Source organism: Odontesthes bonariensis, chromosome 7 (assembly GCF_027942865.1).
Source record: "Odontesthes bonariensis isolate fOdoBon6 chromosome 7, fOdoBon6.hap1, whole genome shotgun sequence".
NCBI classification, from domain to species: domain Eukaryota; kingdom Metazoa; phylum Chordata; class Actinopteri; order Atheriniformes; family Atherinopsidae; genus Odontesthes; species Odontesthes bonariensis.
In genome coordinates, this window is record NC_134512.1 from 18,236,800 (window position 1) to 18,256,279 (window position 19,480).

Here is a 19,480-nt window from a genome sequence, read left to right on the forward strand (position 1 = left end):
AGGTTGGTATCACGTGCAACTTTATAAAATCACACATTAAAAAGTCCTATAAAAATATTTTATATTTTTAATACAATGTTGTCCCGACCCGACCCGACCCATAGCACACAAGCGATTACGCCTTCTTTATAAAGTTAACTAGTCGCAAGTTTGCCGTAAAAAAAAAAAAAAATGTAGTTGGGTTGTCGAGGTCTAAACACTAGCAGCTGTGAATCAAATAAAGTAGGTTTTTTAAACTCTTACACTGAATGTTTGCTGCTTCAATCCAGATGAGTATTGAAAAATATTTTCCGCGATTGAAAAAGAGACGTGCGTGTTGAGGATGAGGACCAGCCTGCACCGGAGGTATCAGTCTGAAACAGAGCTGAACAGTCCGACCAGTGTAATTAGCTATGTTATTAATTTGTTTACAATGAAGATGTGAATATTAATACAATAAAGTTCTGTGTGACCAATTATTAACGAAGGAATTATTTTGAAGAATTTTTATTTTTATTTCTGTTCTCAATCTGTAGAAAATGCTGTGAACACCTAATTATGCATGAAAAAAAAATACCGTGATATGTATTTTTGGTCATACCGCCCAGCACTAGTATATACTCATTCTGTGTTGTTTCCTCTCAGTTGAAATTCTTGCAGTCGTCCTCGAGCGCGTCTGCTGGCCTCTCTGGTGCGTCCGCTCGCGGTTTGTTTCCATGTCGTGGTCCCGGTCAGTGGAGCCTTCCAATGCGCGTGGCTCCCCCGCTGTTGATCCCTGTGTTATCCGCGTCGTATCCTCTTCCCCGCAGGTCGCTGGCTGCCTCTTCTGCACTACCATAAGTTTTCACCCCGTTTGCCCAGTGGATACGCATCTTGGTGAGAGGTGTCTGAAAGCGGATGCCTTCTCTCTTTAAGATCTTTTTAATGTTACCGTATGCTTTACGTTGTTGTAGCGTCCTCTCTGAATAGTCATGGTCAAAATATATCCGGTTTTCTCCGAGGGTGATTGTTTTTTTCTCCCATGCTTTTTTTAATATCATCTCCTTTACGGTGAACTGTTGGAAATTGATGACAATCGATCTGGGAGGCTGGCCAGATTTTGGCTTTGGAGCCAGGGCTCGGTGAGCGCGTTGAATCTGTAGGTCCGAGTTCATAGAAAATTCTTCACGGAGCCATTTATCCATGAACTGTGCGACCGAGTCGCTCTTTGACTCTGCCTCCTCTTGAATGCCATACACCCATAAGTTATTTTGTCTAGACCTCGATTCTAAATTGTCTAGTTTGTCCCCGAGGATTTTCTGCTCTTGCATTATTTCCTGCTTCATGACTCCACGACTCGATCTCCTCTGTGCGTGTCAGAGCAGCAGTTATCTTCTCATCCTGTTCTCCAATGTCCGTGGTTATTTTGGCAAACTTCTGATCGATGTCTCCCTTGAGTTCTGTCAGTTCATCTCTCATTTGCGCTGTAATTTCGTCTTTGTATGTTTTTAGGTCCGTCTTCATTTCGTTTTGCAGGGTTTGAATTTGTTTGCTAATGCCGTCCAAGCTGCTTTGAAATGAGTCCATGCTAACTTGTGGTGTTAGCTTGCTCTCGCTAACCTCTCGGTGTATTTCTTTGCTTTGGGTATCCGGGTTCTTTTTATTCTTATTTTTTGTTGATGCTCCACTCATATTCTCAGTTTGAGTTTTTGTCTGCGTCTACGTCTCGAGTTTTAGTGGAGTTTAGGGTGTTAGCATGCGGGAGCTCCTGACTTACGCGTCCATGCTGCTCGCCTGTCCCACCGGAAGTCCTCATCCTCAGCCTTGGTGAAATCATACTGTTTTATAAAATCCTGTAAAAAGCAAAGAATAACTTTCTTATTCTTATCTTTCTTTTATGTTTTGTTTCTAGAGGTCTTGTCTTGACGATGTGTTTTTATGAGCACTTTTCATAAAAATGTTTCTACTTCCTAAATATCAGCTTTGCTGTCCGCAGCTGATTATCCACTCATCCTCAGCCTTGGTGAAATCATACTGTTTTATAAAAACTTTCTTACTCTTATCTTTCTTTTATGTTGTTTCTTGAGGTCTTGTCTTGGCGATGTGCTTATGTGCATTTTTCATAGAAGTAGATTATTCCATTTTTGTAAATGTCAGCTTTGCTGTCCACAGTTGATATCCACCGATCATTAGCCTTGATGATCTTTTCTTCCTTAAACACATATGTATAAAAGTGGTCAACATATGAGTTTATGTGACAAATCACAGAGGACAGGCGGTACGTCTGTTCTCCACCTTTCACACGAATACTGACATCTTCACTTGGTGTCACGGACACTCTTAAGTTTGACGGGGAAGCTCTCCGTGGCACACAGAGAGTTATCAGATCAGGGGAGATGAAAAAGTTTTCCTTCGTTAGTTCCGAGTCGCATGCTTTGCACTGGTCCTTGTAATGATCATCGCTCACTGCTCTGGCAAAAAGAGAAGCGGTGGTGTCGTTGTTACGTGGAGCTGGCAGAAAATAGACATCACCCAGGCTTGTGATGTTGCTTTCAGTGGGGTGACACTGCTTACATCTGGTTACTTTGTTGACACGAAGCCTTGACATAACTCCATGTTTGTTCAAGCAGGACATTAAATGTACCAAAAAATCTACGATGTCATTTGCCTTCCCCAGTCGTAGTAATGGTATCACAGCACTTAACTCCTCCAAAACCGGGAAGATCTCTTTATGAGAGAAAAATGTTCCTGGGTTGTTAAGGGCTTTTAAAAATAGGTCTCCAAATTGTGGGGTTGCTGGAAAAAGTCTTGAAACCTCTGTGGAGCTCCGACAGAGTTTCGTCTTTACAATGTTCAGATTTAGAACACCCTGTAGCGTTGCATTCATCCAACAGTTATTAAATGAGTTGGAGAACTTGCATAACTGCATGTCCGGATCAACAACTGTATCTGTTGTGGTGTCCTCTGAATCTAATTCTGGTGTGCCAGCAATTATTCCCTCCATATCTGGAGAACTTTGTTTTTCTTTGTTGTGAATTTGATAATCTGCAGGCTTTTTTCCCAAAGAAGATTCCGCAGTTCCTGCAGAGATTTCGCTGTCTCCATCTACTTTGGTTTCCTCCTCTGGAAAGTATGGTTTTAGGAGTTTCCTCACAGCCTTAGTGACCAAGGCTCCTGCAAGGAACCCCAGAGTAAAAAATGGCATCTTCCTTTGAGAATATTAACAATTTAAGCGTAAAATAAACTTTGTTCTTTGTCTGGGAGATTAAACCGATTCTTCTTATTCTATTATATGTCAGTTTTTGGCACAACTGAGCTCACACTCTGGAGTCTAAAACCCGCTGGCAGGATTTTTGACACTTCTCCAAAAACACATCTATAACTCTGTGAGTTTTTGTCATTTAAACATATTTTTAAAGAGAGTGAACAGAAATCTTTGGATTTTCTGTAGTCTCAGACTGCAGCAGCTTCCTTGGCCACACCTATCGCTATTCACATGTAAAGTACCAGGTGATTGAGTGGCTATTCACAGGTGAGACACTGAGACACTGCCTGGAGTTACAATGACTTTTTTACAGTTTGTGTGAAAACAAAAAAATATTTCTGACTGCACTTTTTACTTTTATGCAGCCAACACTTTTGTTCACAAGGTTCAACCTTCAAAAGTCTTGGCTAGATATATTTATAGTGTGTTTTCTTGCACTGTTTGAAGACCTCTAAAACTTGTTTTTTTGTACAGTTGTGTTTCCCCTCAATTTAAATAAAATTTGTTTGTATTACATTCACTTCACGCTCAAATTGTTTTTTGTTAGGCTTTTCAGAATACAACCATATGTGTCACTTTTGCATAGATGTTTACAGTTAGTTGAAATACTTGAAAATGTCGAGGTGGTGACAACTGCCTCAAAGTCTCTGAAAAGGCCTTAGTGACATCACAGTGACATCACAGACATCAAGGACTCTAAAGCAGGACCTTCTGACACGGGCTGTGACATCACAGAAATCAAAGATTCTAAAGCATGACTGTACTCAGGGGCGGAGCTATTGAGAATGAGGAGTCACGTGACTCCGGTAGGCCGGTCGGCCATGTTGGCAGAAGAATCTATTGGTTGCCAGGGGCAACGCCATTATCTTAACGGATATCTTCCCGCATTTGTCATTTCGGCAGGGCAGAGACCACAACATAAAGAGATTTTTAGAGAACGTACCCGAGTGAAAATGCAGAGAACACACTCTCAACCACGGAGGGGCGCAATCGAAAGTAAGGTCCTTTCTTCTTATTGCAGCCAACCAAGCAACCCGGCGTCTCCTGGTCAGGTCAGAAACCTGCTCTCCCTGATGCTGCATCAATTTAGGCCCAATCCCAATTCTATTTTCTACCCCTTCGCCTACCCCTCGCCCCTTCAAACGTAGGGGTAGGCGAAGGGCTAGGAATGTCACCCCTTCGAATTGGGACAGCACTTCACACTCACGAACGTAATAAGTCCGCGCCGTCAGTTGTTACGTAACCAAAAGCGACAGCTTTAGCCAGAAGTAAACAAACATGACCAGTGCTGTGGTGTTCGCGCTGTCCTGGGCTATTCGGATATTTTTAGAAATATCTGCGTCGAATCGACGGAGTGCCATCAGGCGAAGGCGTCTTCGACATCTGGGAGCATTGCTGGATCTTGTTACGGTATGTAGAATAAGAAATTAATGCAAATAACGCTTGTGAGTGAGCAGCTGGTAGCTTCCAGAGCCGGCGTGTGAAAATGATTGTGTGTGTGTGTGTGTTTGAAAGTGCTTCTAACTGTACATTTGTGATATCGTGTAATATAGAAACAATTTGCTTGTCTCGTTGGATTTGCTGATTTATTGATTGGAGTAGTATCCTAACCTGGCTAACCTAGCTGAAAGCATAAGCTAACGTTTAGCCTTTGTTACTCGCCTCGTTCCGTTTGGAATAAACAATGCGTTTTTGAAGCGGTTTTCTTTGTACCAGGTTCAGATTTGATGACTTAAATAAATGCACTGCCTTGTGTGTGCTATCAATGTGTTGGTTTGGGAGGATAAAAGCCTGATCTTTCCATGTTCAGGGTTCCTACAGGTTTCTTCAAGTCAAATTTAAGTCTTTTTAAGACCTTTTTAAGACCATTTATAAAAAAAATAATACCTATTTCACGGCCTATTTCACAGACCTACCGGCAAAGAAAAACATTTTTTTTTTTTTTTTTTTTAATTTGTTCATTTATTTCTCAAACAAATGAAAGTGTGGACTGTGTAAAGCATTGATGAAACATTGCAGCATAGTAGTAGTAAACGCTACAACACCACAGCACAGACAACAAGCCAAACAGAGGTGTGAAAAATCAAAGAAAATTTCAGCAGACCACAAAAAAGTTTAACTGACACAGTTAAGTTGTTTTTTAACATTGGTTATGTTAGCTAGCTACTTATTCCATGCTGGGAATATGGGGAGTAGAGAGAACTATAAATAATGAAAATCAACTAAAAAATTTGTCGTTTCGTTGAGGCTCTCATCGAACATAAGAACGAACGGTGATTTGTTTACCATGGACACCAGTTCCTCTTTAATATACACAGCTAAACCAAACTTGGCTATGTACGCCGTTTTGTCGGGACCACAAGTAATTGTGGCAGCGGAATCGGGGAACATGCATTTAAACAACTCTGAAATACCTTTGTTTCCATTATATGAATGGTGTTTGGCGATTGTGTTAGGAGTCCACAACACCTCTGCTTTCATGGTTGGTGTGGACCCAAAAGCTGTTTGCAGATCTACTCACAGTTAACGTGTCTGCTAGCTCAGATACATTAATAGCTAACTGGCTAGCGTTGGCCGGTTGAAACACCCCGGCGATGGAAGGAGTTTGATCCTTCGCTTTGATATTTTTCATGTGCTTGAAGGACTTGGCGTGAGACTCTACGACATTTCCCCATAATCCCAGCAAGAAATGGGAAGCAAGGAAACGCAAACAAATGTTGAAAAACAACATAACGGCGTAAGTTAAACTTTCTTGTTTTCTGCTGAGATTTGCCTTGATTTCTCACGCTTCTGCTTGGCTTGTTGCTGTGGTCTGTGTCAGTGCTGTAGCAATGTGATCGGACCCGGGGCGGAGCGGTAGCGGCAGCGTTGCGTTCTCAATGATTGGTTCCGCCACTCTTCATTTAGGCTACGTTATTTAGGCTTTTCAAAATAATAGTAGCCTTGTTGACAAATGAAACGTTTGAGGAGAATGCGATATGGAGAAGTTACTGCACAAATTTTAATACCCAGATATCAAAATTCAAGACTTTTTCAAGTCTTTTTAAGGTATTATTTCCAAATTCATAAATTCAATGCTTTTAAGACTTTTTAAGACCCCGCGGGAACCCTGATGTTTTTCTTTCCAGCAGACGGGTCATCCTACAAATTATTGCCCATTGGACCACAACATGTACCCCAATTTTTTTGTTATCCCTTGTATAATAAATCTCTTCATACCAATATCTGTTCCAGTCGTTCATATGATGTTGATGTGATAATCATGCTCACAAACCTTTTGTCCTTAATTTCTTTTATTAGGCTCACATTACAGACTGGTAAGGCAGCTTATTTTCAGAAATAACAGCTTAAAGTGTCTGCTGTAAAGTGTGTGGTGCAAATATGGACAATAAACAGTATGAATATAAACAATATGAATATAAACGGGCAACAGTGCAATCATCAAGAACGAGATGACCAGAGCAGGAACAGCGAAGGCGCATGGCGCATCGGAGGTGCTGCATGGGCTCAGTGATGTTCTGGGGGAACAAGACATGATATGACATTATAGCATGCACTTTCATCCATTGTAAAAAATTAAAAAAAGGTGTTTCAGAATGCGGTAGTGGTGGCTGTGTGTACAATAGGTGCATGGCGCATCAACTCACCGTAAAGTTTGTCTATCATGCGCTCAAACAGAGCTAAAAAGCGATCCGTTTTCTGCTCGTGGCGCTTCTGCTCCTTCAGGCTCTCCTGTATCAGGTAATCCATTATGGGATTGGACTTCCTACTTCTTTTTGGGGATGGGGATGACTTTAGAAACAGATCTTCGTTTTCGGCGCTAAACCTGATCAGGCTCTTTGTTTGTGCTTGAGTCCCTGTGAATCAGTCACGTATGTGAATACTTGTGATAATAGGTAGCGAAATGACGCTCAAAAGGAACTTCTCTATGGTTAACCAACTACATTGCTTGTAAATACTCGTGTTACAATTTAAAAAACGACAACTCTTTCGCAGCACCTTCACATGCATTGACCGATTACTCCATGTAAAATAGCGACTTTTCCCATGTGCGTTTATAGCAGAAAACAACTACACATTGCCACCATGTTAAACTCACACAATACACCAGTTATCACAACCTAAAACGGTTAAAACAGTTAAATTATGGCAAAAAAATAGAAGAACTTACATTTGTGTGGTGAATTTTTAAAAAGCAGCAAGACGATGACGACGTCCATGCGCTACACCGAAGCTTGTAGAGTGTTAATCCAACATGACAGCGGACACAACGTTACCGTTCGATGCAGCCTTAGAAAGTGTTTCGGAGTAGATTCACCCTAGGGTCATTTGAACCGTGACATCCAGCCAAGTAGCCCACCCGAAGTTTTTCCGATATTGGCTGAACATCAGTTGAGTTACTGAGTTATCCCGAATAGCTTAGTACAAGCGCTGACGGACCCTGGCAGCATCTCCAAAATTACCACACTAAAATCACATGTCATGACACCAAACTTCTACAGTAGTACAAATATGGTCTGTACTCACAAAACGATGCATTTGGAAGTTTGTACATAGTCCAGGAGTTTATTATTATCATCAACACAAGCCTGATAGCTTTTCTGCTGCTAAAGCTTCGTTGACGTCACTTCTGGGAGCTGGGAGCTTCAAAGTTAGATGAGGGTTGATCTGCTACTGTAGACAACAAAGCAAGGCTGCTCAATTTCTCCATTATCAAAATAAATTGACAACTCTACAACATAAAAATTCATGTAGAATATAGCATATAGGCCTACTTTGTTGTTAATTTAAGTAGCTTAGAGCGCAAGTTTACTTTTATTTTACTTTTTTTTTCTTCTTCCTCGTCGAATTTCTGTCGTCATCTGGTATAAGTGATACAATTGGCTATGAATCGCGCGCAAAGCAGCATGGGAAATACCTGACGTCATTTGATAGACATTCGTAGCGCCCAATAAACGGCTCTAGGCATTCGTAAACCACGCCTCAAATACGAAAAAATGCACACCTAGTTCCCAGACCACCATCTCATCGAGATTGTGGACGCGTCAGCCAGGCTAGCATGTTCTTGCAGTTCCGTACTGTTTACACTTACTGATTTAAAAACACACGCGTACACTGTAAACGAACGGAGAGAATGGCGTTTTCTCGCTAGCATTCTGCCAACATGGCGGATAGGGGCGGGGCTCTGTACTATGACGACAACTCCTCATTCTCAATAGGCGGGGCGGGCGGGGCAACTGCCCCTGGGCCCAGGGCCCTCACCCACTCAACCAAAAAAAACAAAAAACACTTGTATATAGTTCCCAGTTTGTTTGCATCGCAATGTTCTATGTTTAAACATTCCGAAATGTTTTGTTGCAATCTTTGCAAATAATGTATATAGTTTAGCCTAACCCAGCCACTTGGATGCAGTCAGCTCAAACAGGTGCTGGTCCCAAGCCCGGATTAATGGGGAGTGTTGGCGTCAAAAAATAGCCTTCTTTTCTCGTCACTCGATGGATGAGATGGACATGCTTTAATGACCGCGCGCGCGCGTGGGTGTACGTACGTGCGCGCGCACCGGAACGAGGGGGCCCGGTCGGGATGTTTTGCCCCTGGGCCCTGTCCGCAATTGTTTCACCACTGACTGTACTGCCCTCCGAATGGTGTGCTTAACAAAAATTAGACAGCCAGCCAAACTCCCTGAATGATCAACTCGAGTCAGGATGTAGCGTCTCAAGCTCCAGGTTTAAATGAAGACTCTTGTGTCAGACAAGGTGTAAAACTGAAATAATAACAGAAATATGCTCAAATGAAAACCTCAGCTGCTTCCATCAACCACTTGTAACTAGGGCTGTGACTCGATTAAATTTTTTAATCGCGTTAACTACAGGCTTTGAAATTAATTAATCGAAATTAAGCGATTTTTCGTTGGGGTTGCTATGCAGTTGCTGCATGAATGTGAGGGGTTGCTAGTCAAAACAGCAACCCCCCCCGCATCAACGCAACAACGTTACTGACCCATTACTCCACCGTCTGCATGCAGCCTTGCATAGTGTAATGTAGCCTTGCATACTGTAAACTTTAAGTTATCAGCGGAGCTTACTGCTTACAAGCAGACAGATGTCGCACTGTGCGTTGTGGTGGAACAGCTGCATAGAAGGTCCAGGGGCATTAAGACAGCCCCAGCCCGTGTACGCAACCACACACAGGCATACCTGTCCATCTCATTCATTCATAGCCCGTTCACTAAGGATAAAATAGCCAATCCACAAAGGCTACTTTGCCCACTGTGTTCCTCAAATAAGCTTTGATCAACTTCATCTTGGAAAAAAGAGAGCTGGGAGTGAATGAGCTACAGTGCGGACTTTCTATTTCATCTCATCTGACGCACAACAGTAGGCGACAACTTTCAAGAGATAGTTCTACCCGGCGGGCTTCCAACAGTAGCCTCGTACAGTGCTAAATCACACAGGCACAACATTACGTTCAAACTTGTTGCTCACACCAGTCTGTCCGCTGCCACAGCGGACACATAGCCTACTCAAGCCAATCTACTCGCATCACATTATGGCAGAGGAAGCACGCTGGCAACCTAACATAAAGTAAAAAGTGTGTCCGTTATTTTCAAAAGATGGTGCTAACTGCACTGACACTAGGCTACTTAGCAAGTAGCTCTAGATAGACTGCACGCACCTAGAGTCGACTAACAAACCAAGTCACAAGAAGACTATTTGATAATAGTGTTTCGGCGAGCATATGAAAAACAACTGGGATTTCCTACCTTATTTGTGTTACTTGAAGAAGGACATTCTCAAAATCGCCATATTCCAGTTAGAATCGCCAAATATCCATTTAGAATTGCAGTTTAGCTATGTTATGAGTGAATGGGTGCTAAAATGAGAGGAAAACTGTAACATATGACTATTCAAAAACAAATTAAACTGAGAATACAATTAAATAGGGTTTCTATTTATCTCATGAATCTGCTTTATGGAAATATTATTTTAGACCTCCGATTTCCCCGGGTAATTTAGAACAGACGTGATTGGCTGACTGTAGAATGACATCACCACAGCTACTGTAGATCTAGGAACAATGTGGATAGCCGTTTCACCAGTAAATTTGGTGTTTTATACCTTTCCATATGTATATTTATCAGCTAAAGAACGAAAAACGGGGATAGGCTACCACGCAGCAACATACGTGATTCTTTACTTCTTAATATTGTGGTCGTTGTTGCACTGCACTTCTGTTCTTTGTGAGCAGTAAACCTGCCTCTAGCCCTAAAGTTGGGGTAGCTATGGGGTTGCTGAGCACATTCTTGGGGTTGCTATAGCAACCGCAAGCAACCCCTTAGCGCCGCCTCTGGGCTTAATACGCTGCGGTGATACGTGAATTCCTTGTTGCATAATCTGCACACAACCACGCTCTTGTCGACGCTTCCATCCGTCTGCATTTAAATAAAAAAAAATAAAATAAATAAATTATAGTGTGCGATTAAAATGCGTTATTTTTTTTAACGCGCTAATATGTGTGTAGTTAAGTAATCGAAATTAACGCGCTAAAGTCCCAGCCCTACTTGTAACCAATGCGGGCTTGGCACATAAATATGATTTGTTATGGCGTTGACATATTTGGAGAAAATTGGGATTCTATTATGACTCTTGTGTTACACACTAGAGTATGGCAACCCGACGGGCCGGGCCGGACTCGGACAAAAAATTAGAATGTCTTGTCGGACTCGGGTCGGGCTCGAAAGCAAGCAGACATCGTGAAAATTATAAACAGCCAGAGGACAGGTTTCAGTTCATTGCAAACGTCAGTTTTTGTGATAAACATAAATAATTGAATATGCATAAATGAAAATGTTGGTAGGCTATTCGTGCCTCATGCCGTGCAGCATGCATCTGTGTGCCTCTGTGGTCTGTGCATGCTCGGTGCGCACGCACGCATATCGAACAACTTTACATTAAACACGTGCGATCAGTGCAGCCGAGCTCAGTTGGCTGGAAGCGCTATGGAGGACATTAAAAGAAAAATAGCTTCTGGAGAACTGAAAGTCGTGGAAAATGAGAATGTTTCTACTGTTTTATTAGTCAACTTTTTTTTTCTCTCTGTATTGAGTTTAATGGGTGTTTATTCTGGTCGAAGAGTGCTTGTGCATTTGTTATGGTGCACCGCCATTAATGTGTAGCCTATGTTTTATAATGGATTATGGTGGATAATGGTGCGCTGTCACCAATGTGTATTTACTGATTAGGGTGCGCCGTCTTGCGTTGGTCACTGGTCTCGGGCTTCCGGCGGGCTCGGACACAAATATTTTAATTAATCTCGGGCTCGGGTCGGATTTGAGAACTTTTCTGTCGGTTGAGGGCCGGGCTCGGACAGAAAAATCCGTCCCGAGCCAGGCTCTATTACACACTCCTCGATGTACTGTCCAATCTTGTGCAAATAACACATGCACTCCGTCACGTTTGAAAAAGAAAAATTCAAATACAATGAAGGAATACCCCGAGGTTGGTTTTACCTCAATTGTTGGGTCTCCCCTTTAATAACCCTTGAGACGTCTTTGGATCAAAATTTACCCGCCCCTCCACCCCCCCACTGCATGTAAAAGCAGAAAAAACTCCCTCACTGATCTTATTTGATTACTTTTTAAATGCTAAAGCTGTGATTTTAAAAAGCCTTTGAAGCTTTAGAGAAACAATTCTTATATGGACATGTGTCTACCTTTAAAGGTGATAGAGAAAGGTTGAATGGGGCATTAATCCTTGTTTTGTGATGTGATATGTAGCCCAAAAAAAATTGGTTGGGTCTGTAATGGCTCAGAACCTCCCTAAAAGGCTCTCTGAAACAGCTATGTTACTATGCTGGGTTTAGAATGCGTCATTTGCCCATATTGGCGTCATTTCAGAGCTTATCTGGCAACCTCATTATGAAATGCAGGTAGGTGTTGGCGCTATTCGGTTGCCGTTGCTTGATTGGCTGCCCTTGCTCTCACTGAAAACAGAGCTATAGAGTAATACACTGACTGAAAAGAAAGCTCATTCCCTTTAGATGAACAAGCCCGAGCTAACGTGCAATTCTTACAACAGGAATATGGCACAACACACATTTAAAACAAAATAAAATGTGATATTTAAAAGGCTGTACTGATTGCTGGGGTTGATTTTGTTCAGAATCAGAATCAGAATTCGTTTTCTTGCCATTGTTAGTGAACAGTGTTCACTAATTAGGAATTTGCTGCAGCGTAAGGTGCAAACATGTAACATAGGATATAATGATAAAAATAAAGAATAAAAATATATGAATATAAAATGTACAAGGTGTGTACAACAATACACAGTATCCAATATACAGAGCAACAACAGTGCAGCTTCATTAGTGCAATTTTAATGATGGTAAAGTGACTGGGCAGGTTATGAGGTGATTATGAAGTGTTCATAAGTCCAACTGCAAGGGGGAAAAAACTGTTTTAGTGACGGGAGGTTCTGGTCCGAATGGACCGAAGCCTCCTGCCCGAGGGGAGTGCGCAGCGCAAAGGAAAAGTCGGCGGTTGGGGATGCTGTTAAAAATAAATAAAAGCCATTGATCGCGAACATTGCTTTCCGGGTGAAGAATATGTAACGATCGTAGTCCGCTTTCACAGCCTTGGAAGGCACACCAGTTCCTGTTTCTCGCTGAAGGGGCGTGTCTGAAACGGGGTGGCTGTGGATTTGGGTGTGGGGGGGCGATTGCTGAAAAAGTGACATCACTTTTTCACAAAAAACGGATTGGCACTTTTTCTGGGGAATATTCAAAAAAGGGGAGTACTTGAAACAGAGGTTCTGACACTTGCTGGCACTTCGTGTGTACTCCCCACAGCGGGGAGACTCAGAACTAACACCAAAAACGTGAAAAAGATGATTTTGATTCTCTATCCCCTTTAAACTATTTGCTACTCTCCTTCACTCACCCCTCATCTAGGCTGCATTTGAAAGCACTCAGTACTCCTGATATAGTGGGTTATAAAGGAGCACGCTATTTTTTTTCCAAATAGTATCCAAATGAGTTTTACATACCCTGTATGCTATAGTGCACTCAAAGGATGCAAAATAAAAAACATATACAATACAAAGAATAGTGTTGAATAGATTAATCACAAGGCAATGCACTCCAGAATAAAGAAAAAAATCTGGTCATCAAGCAGACCTCCATCAGCTCTAAAACCTGTCATACAAAAGAATTAAGTTTTGGCATAAGAATAATGTGATAAAGTTAACGACTGATGCAAACAGAGCAGACAATCCCAATGCAAACACCTCAAAATAACTGGTGTTTTATTTACTGTTACAGAGCTGGAGTGTTTAATTATGCGACAAAGAGCTGAAAAGAATTTTTCGAGCAGCTTTCTACATAAAACTAGTGCTGGGCGGTATCCCGGTTCACACCGAATACCGGTTTATAATTTCGTTATGATATGAATTTTTAATATACCGCCATACCGGTGTATTTGATTACACAACGGGGGGAACGCTGCGTCGCGCGACATTGTTTGAGACGGGACCCTTTTCAGTGTTTCGCTTCTAAAAACGCATGTTTACTGTCTGGGTGCGAGGTGGTAATAAGCACTTGCGTTACGCGAAGGTGAAGGTGGATAGCAGTGTTTCCCACACATAGACTAATTCGTGGCGGTGCGCCACAGATTCAACACCGGCCGCCACATATTGCGCTTCGTTATTATTATTATTTTTAAAGCTATTTAAAAAATACTCGTATTCGTTAGGCTGCATTTCCTTTCCCTGCTCTCCCTCCGTCTCTCTGTCAGTCACGCGTCTCTCTCACATAGCCTACTCACACACACACACAGCCCCTCCCCTCCGTGCTTCCCTGGAAGCGTGGAAGCTTGCTAGCTTCAGCGTCGCGTTAGATTAGCTCAACCGAAAGAAGACGGCTAGCGAAATTCACAAAAGGTTGGTATCACGTGCAACTTTATAAAATCACACATTAAAAGTCCTATAAAAATAATTTATATTTTTAATACAATGTTGTCCCGACCCGACCCATAGCACCTTCTTTATAAAGTTAACTAGTCGCAAGTTTGCCGTAAAAAAAAAAAAAAAAAAATGTAGTTGGGTTGTCGAGGTCTAAACACTTGCAGCTGTGAATCAAATAAAGTAGGTTTTTTAAACTCTTACACTGAATGTTTGCTGCTTCAATCCAGATGAGTATTGAAAAATATTTTCCGCGATTGAAAAAGAGACGTGCGTGTTGAGGATGAGGAGCAGCCTGAACCGGAGGTATCAGTCTGAAACAGAGCTGAACAGTCCGACCAGTGTAATTAGCTATGTTATTAATTTGTTTACAATGAAGATGTGAATATTAATACAATAAAATTCTGTGTGACCAATTATTAACGAAGGAATTATTTTGAAGAATTTTAATTTTTAATTTTAATTCTGTTCTCAATCTGTAGAAAATGCTGTGAACACCTAATTATGCATGAAAAAAAAATACCGTGATATACCGTGAAACCGTGATACCGTGAAAAAATACCGTGATATGTATTTTTGGTCATACCGCCCAGCACTACATCCAGACATAACAATTTCAGTTGTCGACCTTTCAGATAACTCTGTCTATATGGCCTAATGTTGCCCAGCCCTGCATTAAAGGGATAGTTCGCCTCTTTTGACATGAAGCTGTATGCAGACATCCCAAGTTCCAAAAACTCGTTTCAGGGAGATGCTTATCGACCCCCCCCCCGGCCCTATTAAATTGGGGATTTTTTTAAAGGCTTAGACAGGCTGGATATAGATAGTTAGATACTGTAGCTGGCTAGTTAGATATAGGCCTTCACAATTTAGTGACTAAATGTGTTTGATACTTTAAATAAGTCTTTGATACGTTTTGCTTTATTTCATAACAGCATTTAACCTACAGAAAAAAAATGCAGATGATGGCGCGTTCAACTTAGCCTACCTTTACATGTTTTAAAGTCATTAAGTCCGCTGTGGGCAATACTGAAGTCACTGCTGCATACAGTGCACCTCGCCACGGTGTCATCATTCTTCACCTTCACTAGGCATGGATATACTTTAGTATATTCTGCTGTAAAATGAGTCTTATATTTTCGTTTTTTTCTCGAGGATTCACCCTCTGCCATTTGGCAGGATGCACAGTTTTGAGTGGTAACTTAGGTGACTGTCAGAGAGTAAATCGAAGCCCTCCCACACCGAACGTTATTGGCTTATTTTGCTGACTAAACCAATCAGCGCGCCCTCTGATAAGCAGTCGCCCTGAACGCTCGTTGGACAGAGCATCGCTTTGGACAGATGATACGCACAGGTTTCACACCCCTCCCCACACCCCTCACTCTCTCGTGCCTGCGCAGTCCAAACGCGCATGGTGCACGAGTTATTGTGTTGCCTGCACGCTCTCACTCGCATTGAAAAAAAAAAAAAAAACACTCCCTCGCATAGTCTAAAATCCGGGATATTTTATCCGACTCGCGGGCATCCGTGATTAACTATCAATATCAGGGAGACTCCCGGAAGTTCCGCGAGACTTGGGATGTCTGTGTATGACATCTTGTTCTAGCAATATCGTTTATGAACATTGACTTACCCCCTACTGCGTACTGTGAGCCGAGTTCTGGCCTCCCTTTGGCGTTGACGAAAGTAGTCTGGCTAGTTGGCTGGGGTTTAAAAAATAAAGCGTCTTGCTTCTCAAAACTGCGTGCTGTGTAGACTGTGCAGACCAAAGTGCAGACCAAGCAGTCCCCTGTTTCCGAGCAGTAAAAACTGTAACAGGCGCGGCTGTCAGCAGGTGGCAGCACGCAGTGATACGAAGGGAGAGAAAATAGTGCCAAGAGATTGAGAGGACTGACGTTTTCTGGATGAACGATTTTGTGATGCGAATGTATTATTCTTTTGAACGCATATTGTTTTGAGAAGCAAAACGCTTTATTTTTTAAACCCCAGCCAACTAGCCGGACTACTTTTGTCAACGCCAAAACGAGGCTGGAACTTGGCTTGCAGTATACAGTAGGGGGTATGTCAATGTTCATAAACGATATTGCTAGTATGGGATGTCATACAGCTTCATGTCAAAAGAGACGAACTATCCCTTTAAGATGTAAATGTTTTAGTTACATCTACCTGACAAACGTCCAAGTAAACTTTGAAAGTGTGAGCATCATATTGAAAATATTTACTTAATTCAGCTTTAGTCTACATTCCAGTGCCTCATATTTCACAAACGTTTCATCTAAATTTGAATTATAAATCAAAATCTTCTTTACGATTGCATTAGTGTTGCATTAGGTATTGTTTTGTGCTGCAACTGGCCGACACTGAGTAAGTTATTATGAAGCAGTCTTAGTTTAATGAATAACAATGCAATATAATGTGTGCTCGTGCAGTTTATTTGTATAAATTCGTATTGTAGCTAACCACATCCGTCATATAAATACCACAAACAGATAACGACATAAACTGCAGTGGAGTGGAACCTCGAGGGAAAAAAAACACAAGAATGGAAAGCAAACAACAACAACAACAAACTCCCATAACCGGTCATTCCAACCATAGAATAAATAACCTTCAATAAAACGTGAGAATTAAAGGCGTGGGTCTCCTCTGCAGGAGCAGCGGTTCCACACAGGGAACAAGTTTGGACTTGATTTGTGAGTCCTCCTCCCCTCTCTGCCCGCAACAGTCTGACAGACACGAGCGAGGGACCACGTGACATCATTAAATTATCGCTGGGGATTATAGTTGTTGCGGTTGCTTTGTCTACCACGCCCACCTGCCCGTGCTATAATAAGTGCCTTCAGCAGCAGCTTCCTCCTCCTCACTCTCACATGGAGAAGACCAACACAAATGTTTCCCTGAAAATGGAAGCCAACATTGTTGTCATGGGGACGGAGAGCGTTGGGAAATCAGGTAAGAATCGTTTTAGAGGAAATAAAAGTTTCTCACAGCCTGCGTCACCCGTCGCATGGATGAATAAAGGTGTTTTTTTTTTTTAAATATATTTCAGCGCTGACCGTGCGTCTCTTAACTCGGAGATTCATCGGAGAATATGGAGACATTGGTGAGTGTCCAGTTAGTTGTTCTGCTCTTGTAACAATTCTGCTCATTTACTCAATGAAACTGATCTCGAACTTTATTTCTTTTGTCTTCCAGAATCCATTTACAGTCGCAATTTTACGTTAGATGCGAGAGAGGTCACTCTCAACATTTGGGATTCACCTTACTCTGAGGTATTAAGACGCAGTTTAGTACTAACAATCGTAACATTGCTTATATCACTTTACTCAACCCACATGCTGAGATATTATAAGTAGCTAATAGTGAAGGATAGTGTCAAAATGATTTGCCAGTTAAAGTTAGAGAACTGTAGCTGTTTGTAACGGTAGCTCTTAATGACAAACTAGGTTAAAAAAAATAGATAAAAGTACGGTGTAATATGTGTAGTAGAACTAACAGAGAATTGAGTATAATATTTGTACTAAACTACTTCAGTAGGCCTAAATGTACTTTGTTGCTTGTTAATGCTGCATGTTGCTGTGTAAACTTAAATGCAAATGCCTGCTTTCACAGGAGGCGTCCCTCTTCCATAAGAAGGTCCGGTGGGCAGATGGTTACGTCCTGGTCTACAGCATCTGTGACAGGGCCAGTTTCAACGCCATCGGCAGACTCATTCAGAGCATCAAGTCCACCAAAGAGTACCTCGGTGCGGATAAAGCGCCCATAGTAGTTGTGGGTAACAAAAGGGACCTGCACCACAGACGGACAGTTCTGAGCGAGGAGGGCCGGCTGCTGGCACTCAACTCGGACAGCCTCTTCTACGAGGTGTCGGCAGCAGAGAACTACCACAGCGTGCTCACAGTGTTTCACGGGCTGGTGGACAGGATGAAGGACGCCAGGCTAGCCGTGAAGAGGCCTCTGAGGTTCAAGGGCATCGTTAAAAGCATGTCTGCAGTGTTTGCAAGGAGACGAACAGACTCACTTTAGCGAGAGCACGGCAGAAGGGGGAAGGAGAGGTCACGTATTGTTTGTGTTCGACTGGATGGATATGAGAATCTGTCACTACAAAGTTGGACCTGCTTTCATCATGAGCTGCATCAGGACTCCAAGGAGTATAACAACAAGACAATGTAAGAAAAGATGCAGATGTTCTCTGCACCTCAAGATAGGAAAGACTGATGAAAATACACAACAATCTGATTCCTTAAACAGACACTTTACATGTGATATTCTTCAGTGTTAAGCAAGGTGTGCTTTATGTTTGTTAATATGTTTTACAAGATGTGGCTTCAGATTGGAAGAAAGTCTATGCACACAGTGAATGTGCCTTTATTTATGATGCATAAGCCAAACATATTGTTATAAAACTGAAAAGCTTTTGAAACCATTCTAATTATGATCCAGCAGGTGCAAGAGACAGACTGTTATTGAGTCTCGTGGGCTCTTTGCTTTAACCACTTTTTGTTGTCTTTCATTTGAATCTCAAAGAGAAAATTGATTCAAAACAGAATATGACAGTGTCCCGAATGTAGTCCACAGTTTTCAGAGCTGTTAAACTCAATGGAAAAACTGTAGAGCTGTTCCGATGCTGTGTTGTGTGAGAGTGAGCGTCATTCAGCCTCAGTTTTATAAGATGCCAATCTGTGGTGCAAAGAGGGAAGAGTCATGCTGGGAGAAGATGCGTGTCCAGCAGAGAGCTAAAATGGATCTCATGAAACTCTTGAGGAACCAAAGTGACCAAAAAGCATCACGCTCAGACCTCTTTTAAGCTACTGAAGTAAAACATACAGCATCATATTTACTGGGCTGAAAGATGTGCCGACTCTCTCTTAGGTCTCCTGTGTTTTGTCTCTTGACTTCACTGTATACCATAGAGAAAACAAAATGTTTGCATGAAGTTTTATGGCTTGCGAGGTTTTTGAATAAAGTTGTGTTTATTGATGAAATCAAGTATTCTCCAGTAATGTGACTGTTTACAGAGCCATTAAAATCCATGAAGAGTGATGTTCAAGCATCAAATCAGAACGGCCTTGTCTGGCAGAGAAAACTCACAGGTGAAAACTGAAATAAATGAACTCTGATACAACAACTTGCAGCCTGAAAAGAGACTTTTGGAGTGTTGCAGCTAGCCTTAGGGAATTTTGTAGTTTCATGCTGTTTTCTGTTGTGACGACACCGACTTCTTTCTTTTCCTTCACGGCACAAAATGCATCAGTATCATTTCAAAGTGCATTGGTTTCAAGGCTGTGAGTAGTGGCCTAAT

At 41.9% G+C, this 19,480-nt stretch overlaps 1 protein-coding gene across 1 annotated transcript; it reads left to right on the forward strand.

Annotated features, from left to right (window-relative positions):
* Positions 1 to 17,056: 17,056 nt before the first annotated feature.
* Positions 17,057 to 19,123, forward strand: LOC142384680 (ras-related and estrogen-regulated growth inhibitor-like protein). The gene is made up of 4 exons (XM_075470982.1): positions 17,057 to 17,130; positions 17,228 to 17,281; positions 17,374 to 17,450; positions 17,791 to 19,123. Exons 1-4 carry the CDS (start codon positions 17,082 to 17,084, stop codon positions 18,202 to 18,204), a joined length of 594 nt encoding a protein of 197 aa, XP_075327097.1. The 5' UTR covers positions 17,057 to 17,081; the 3' UTR covers positions 18,205 to 19,123.
* Positions 19,124 to 19,480: the final 357 nt, after the last annotated feature.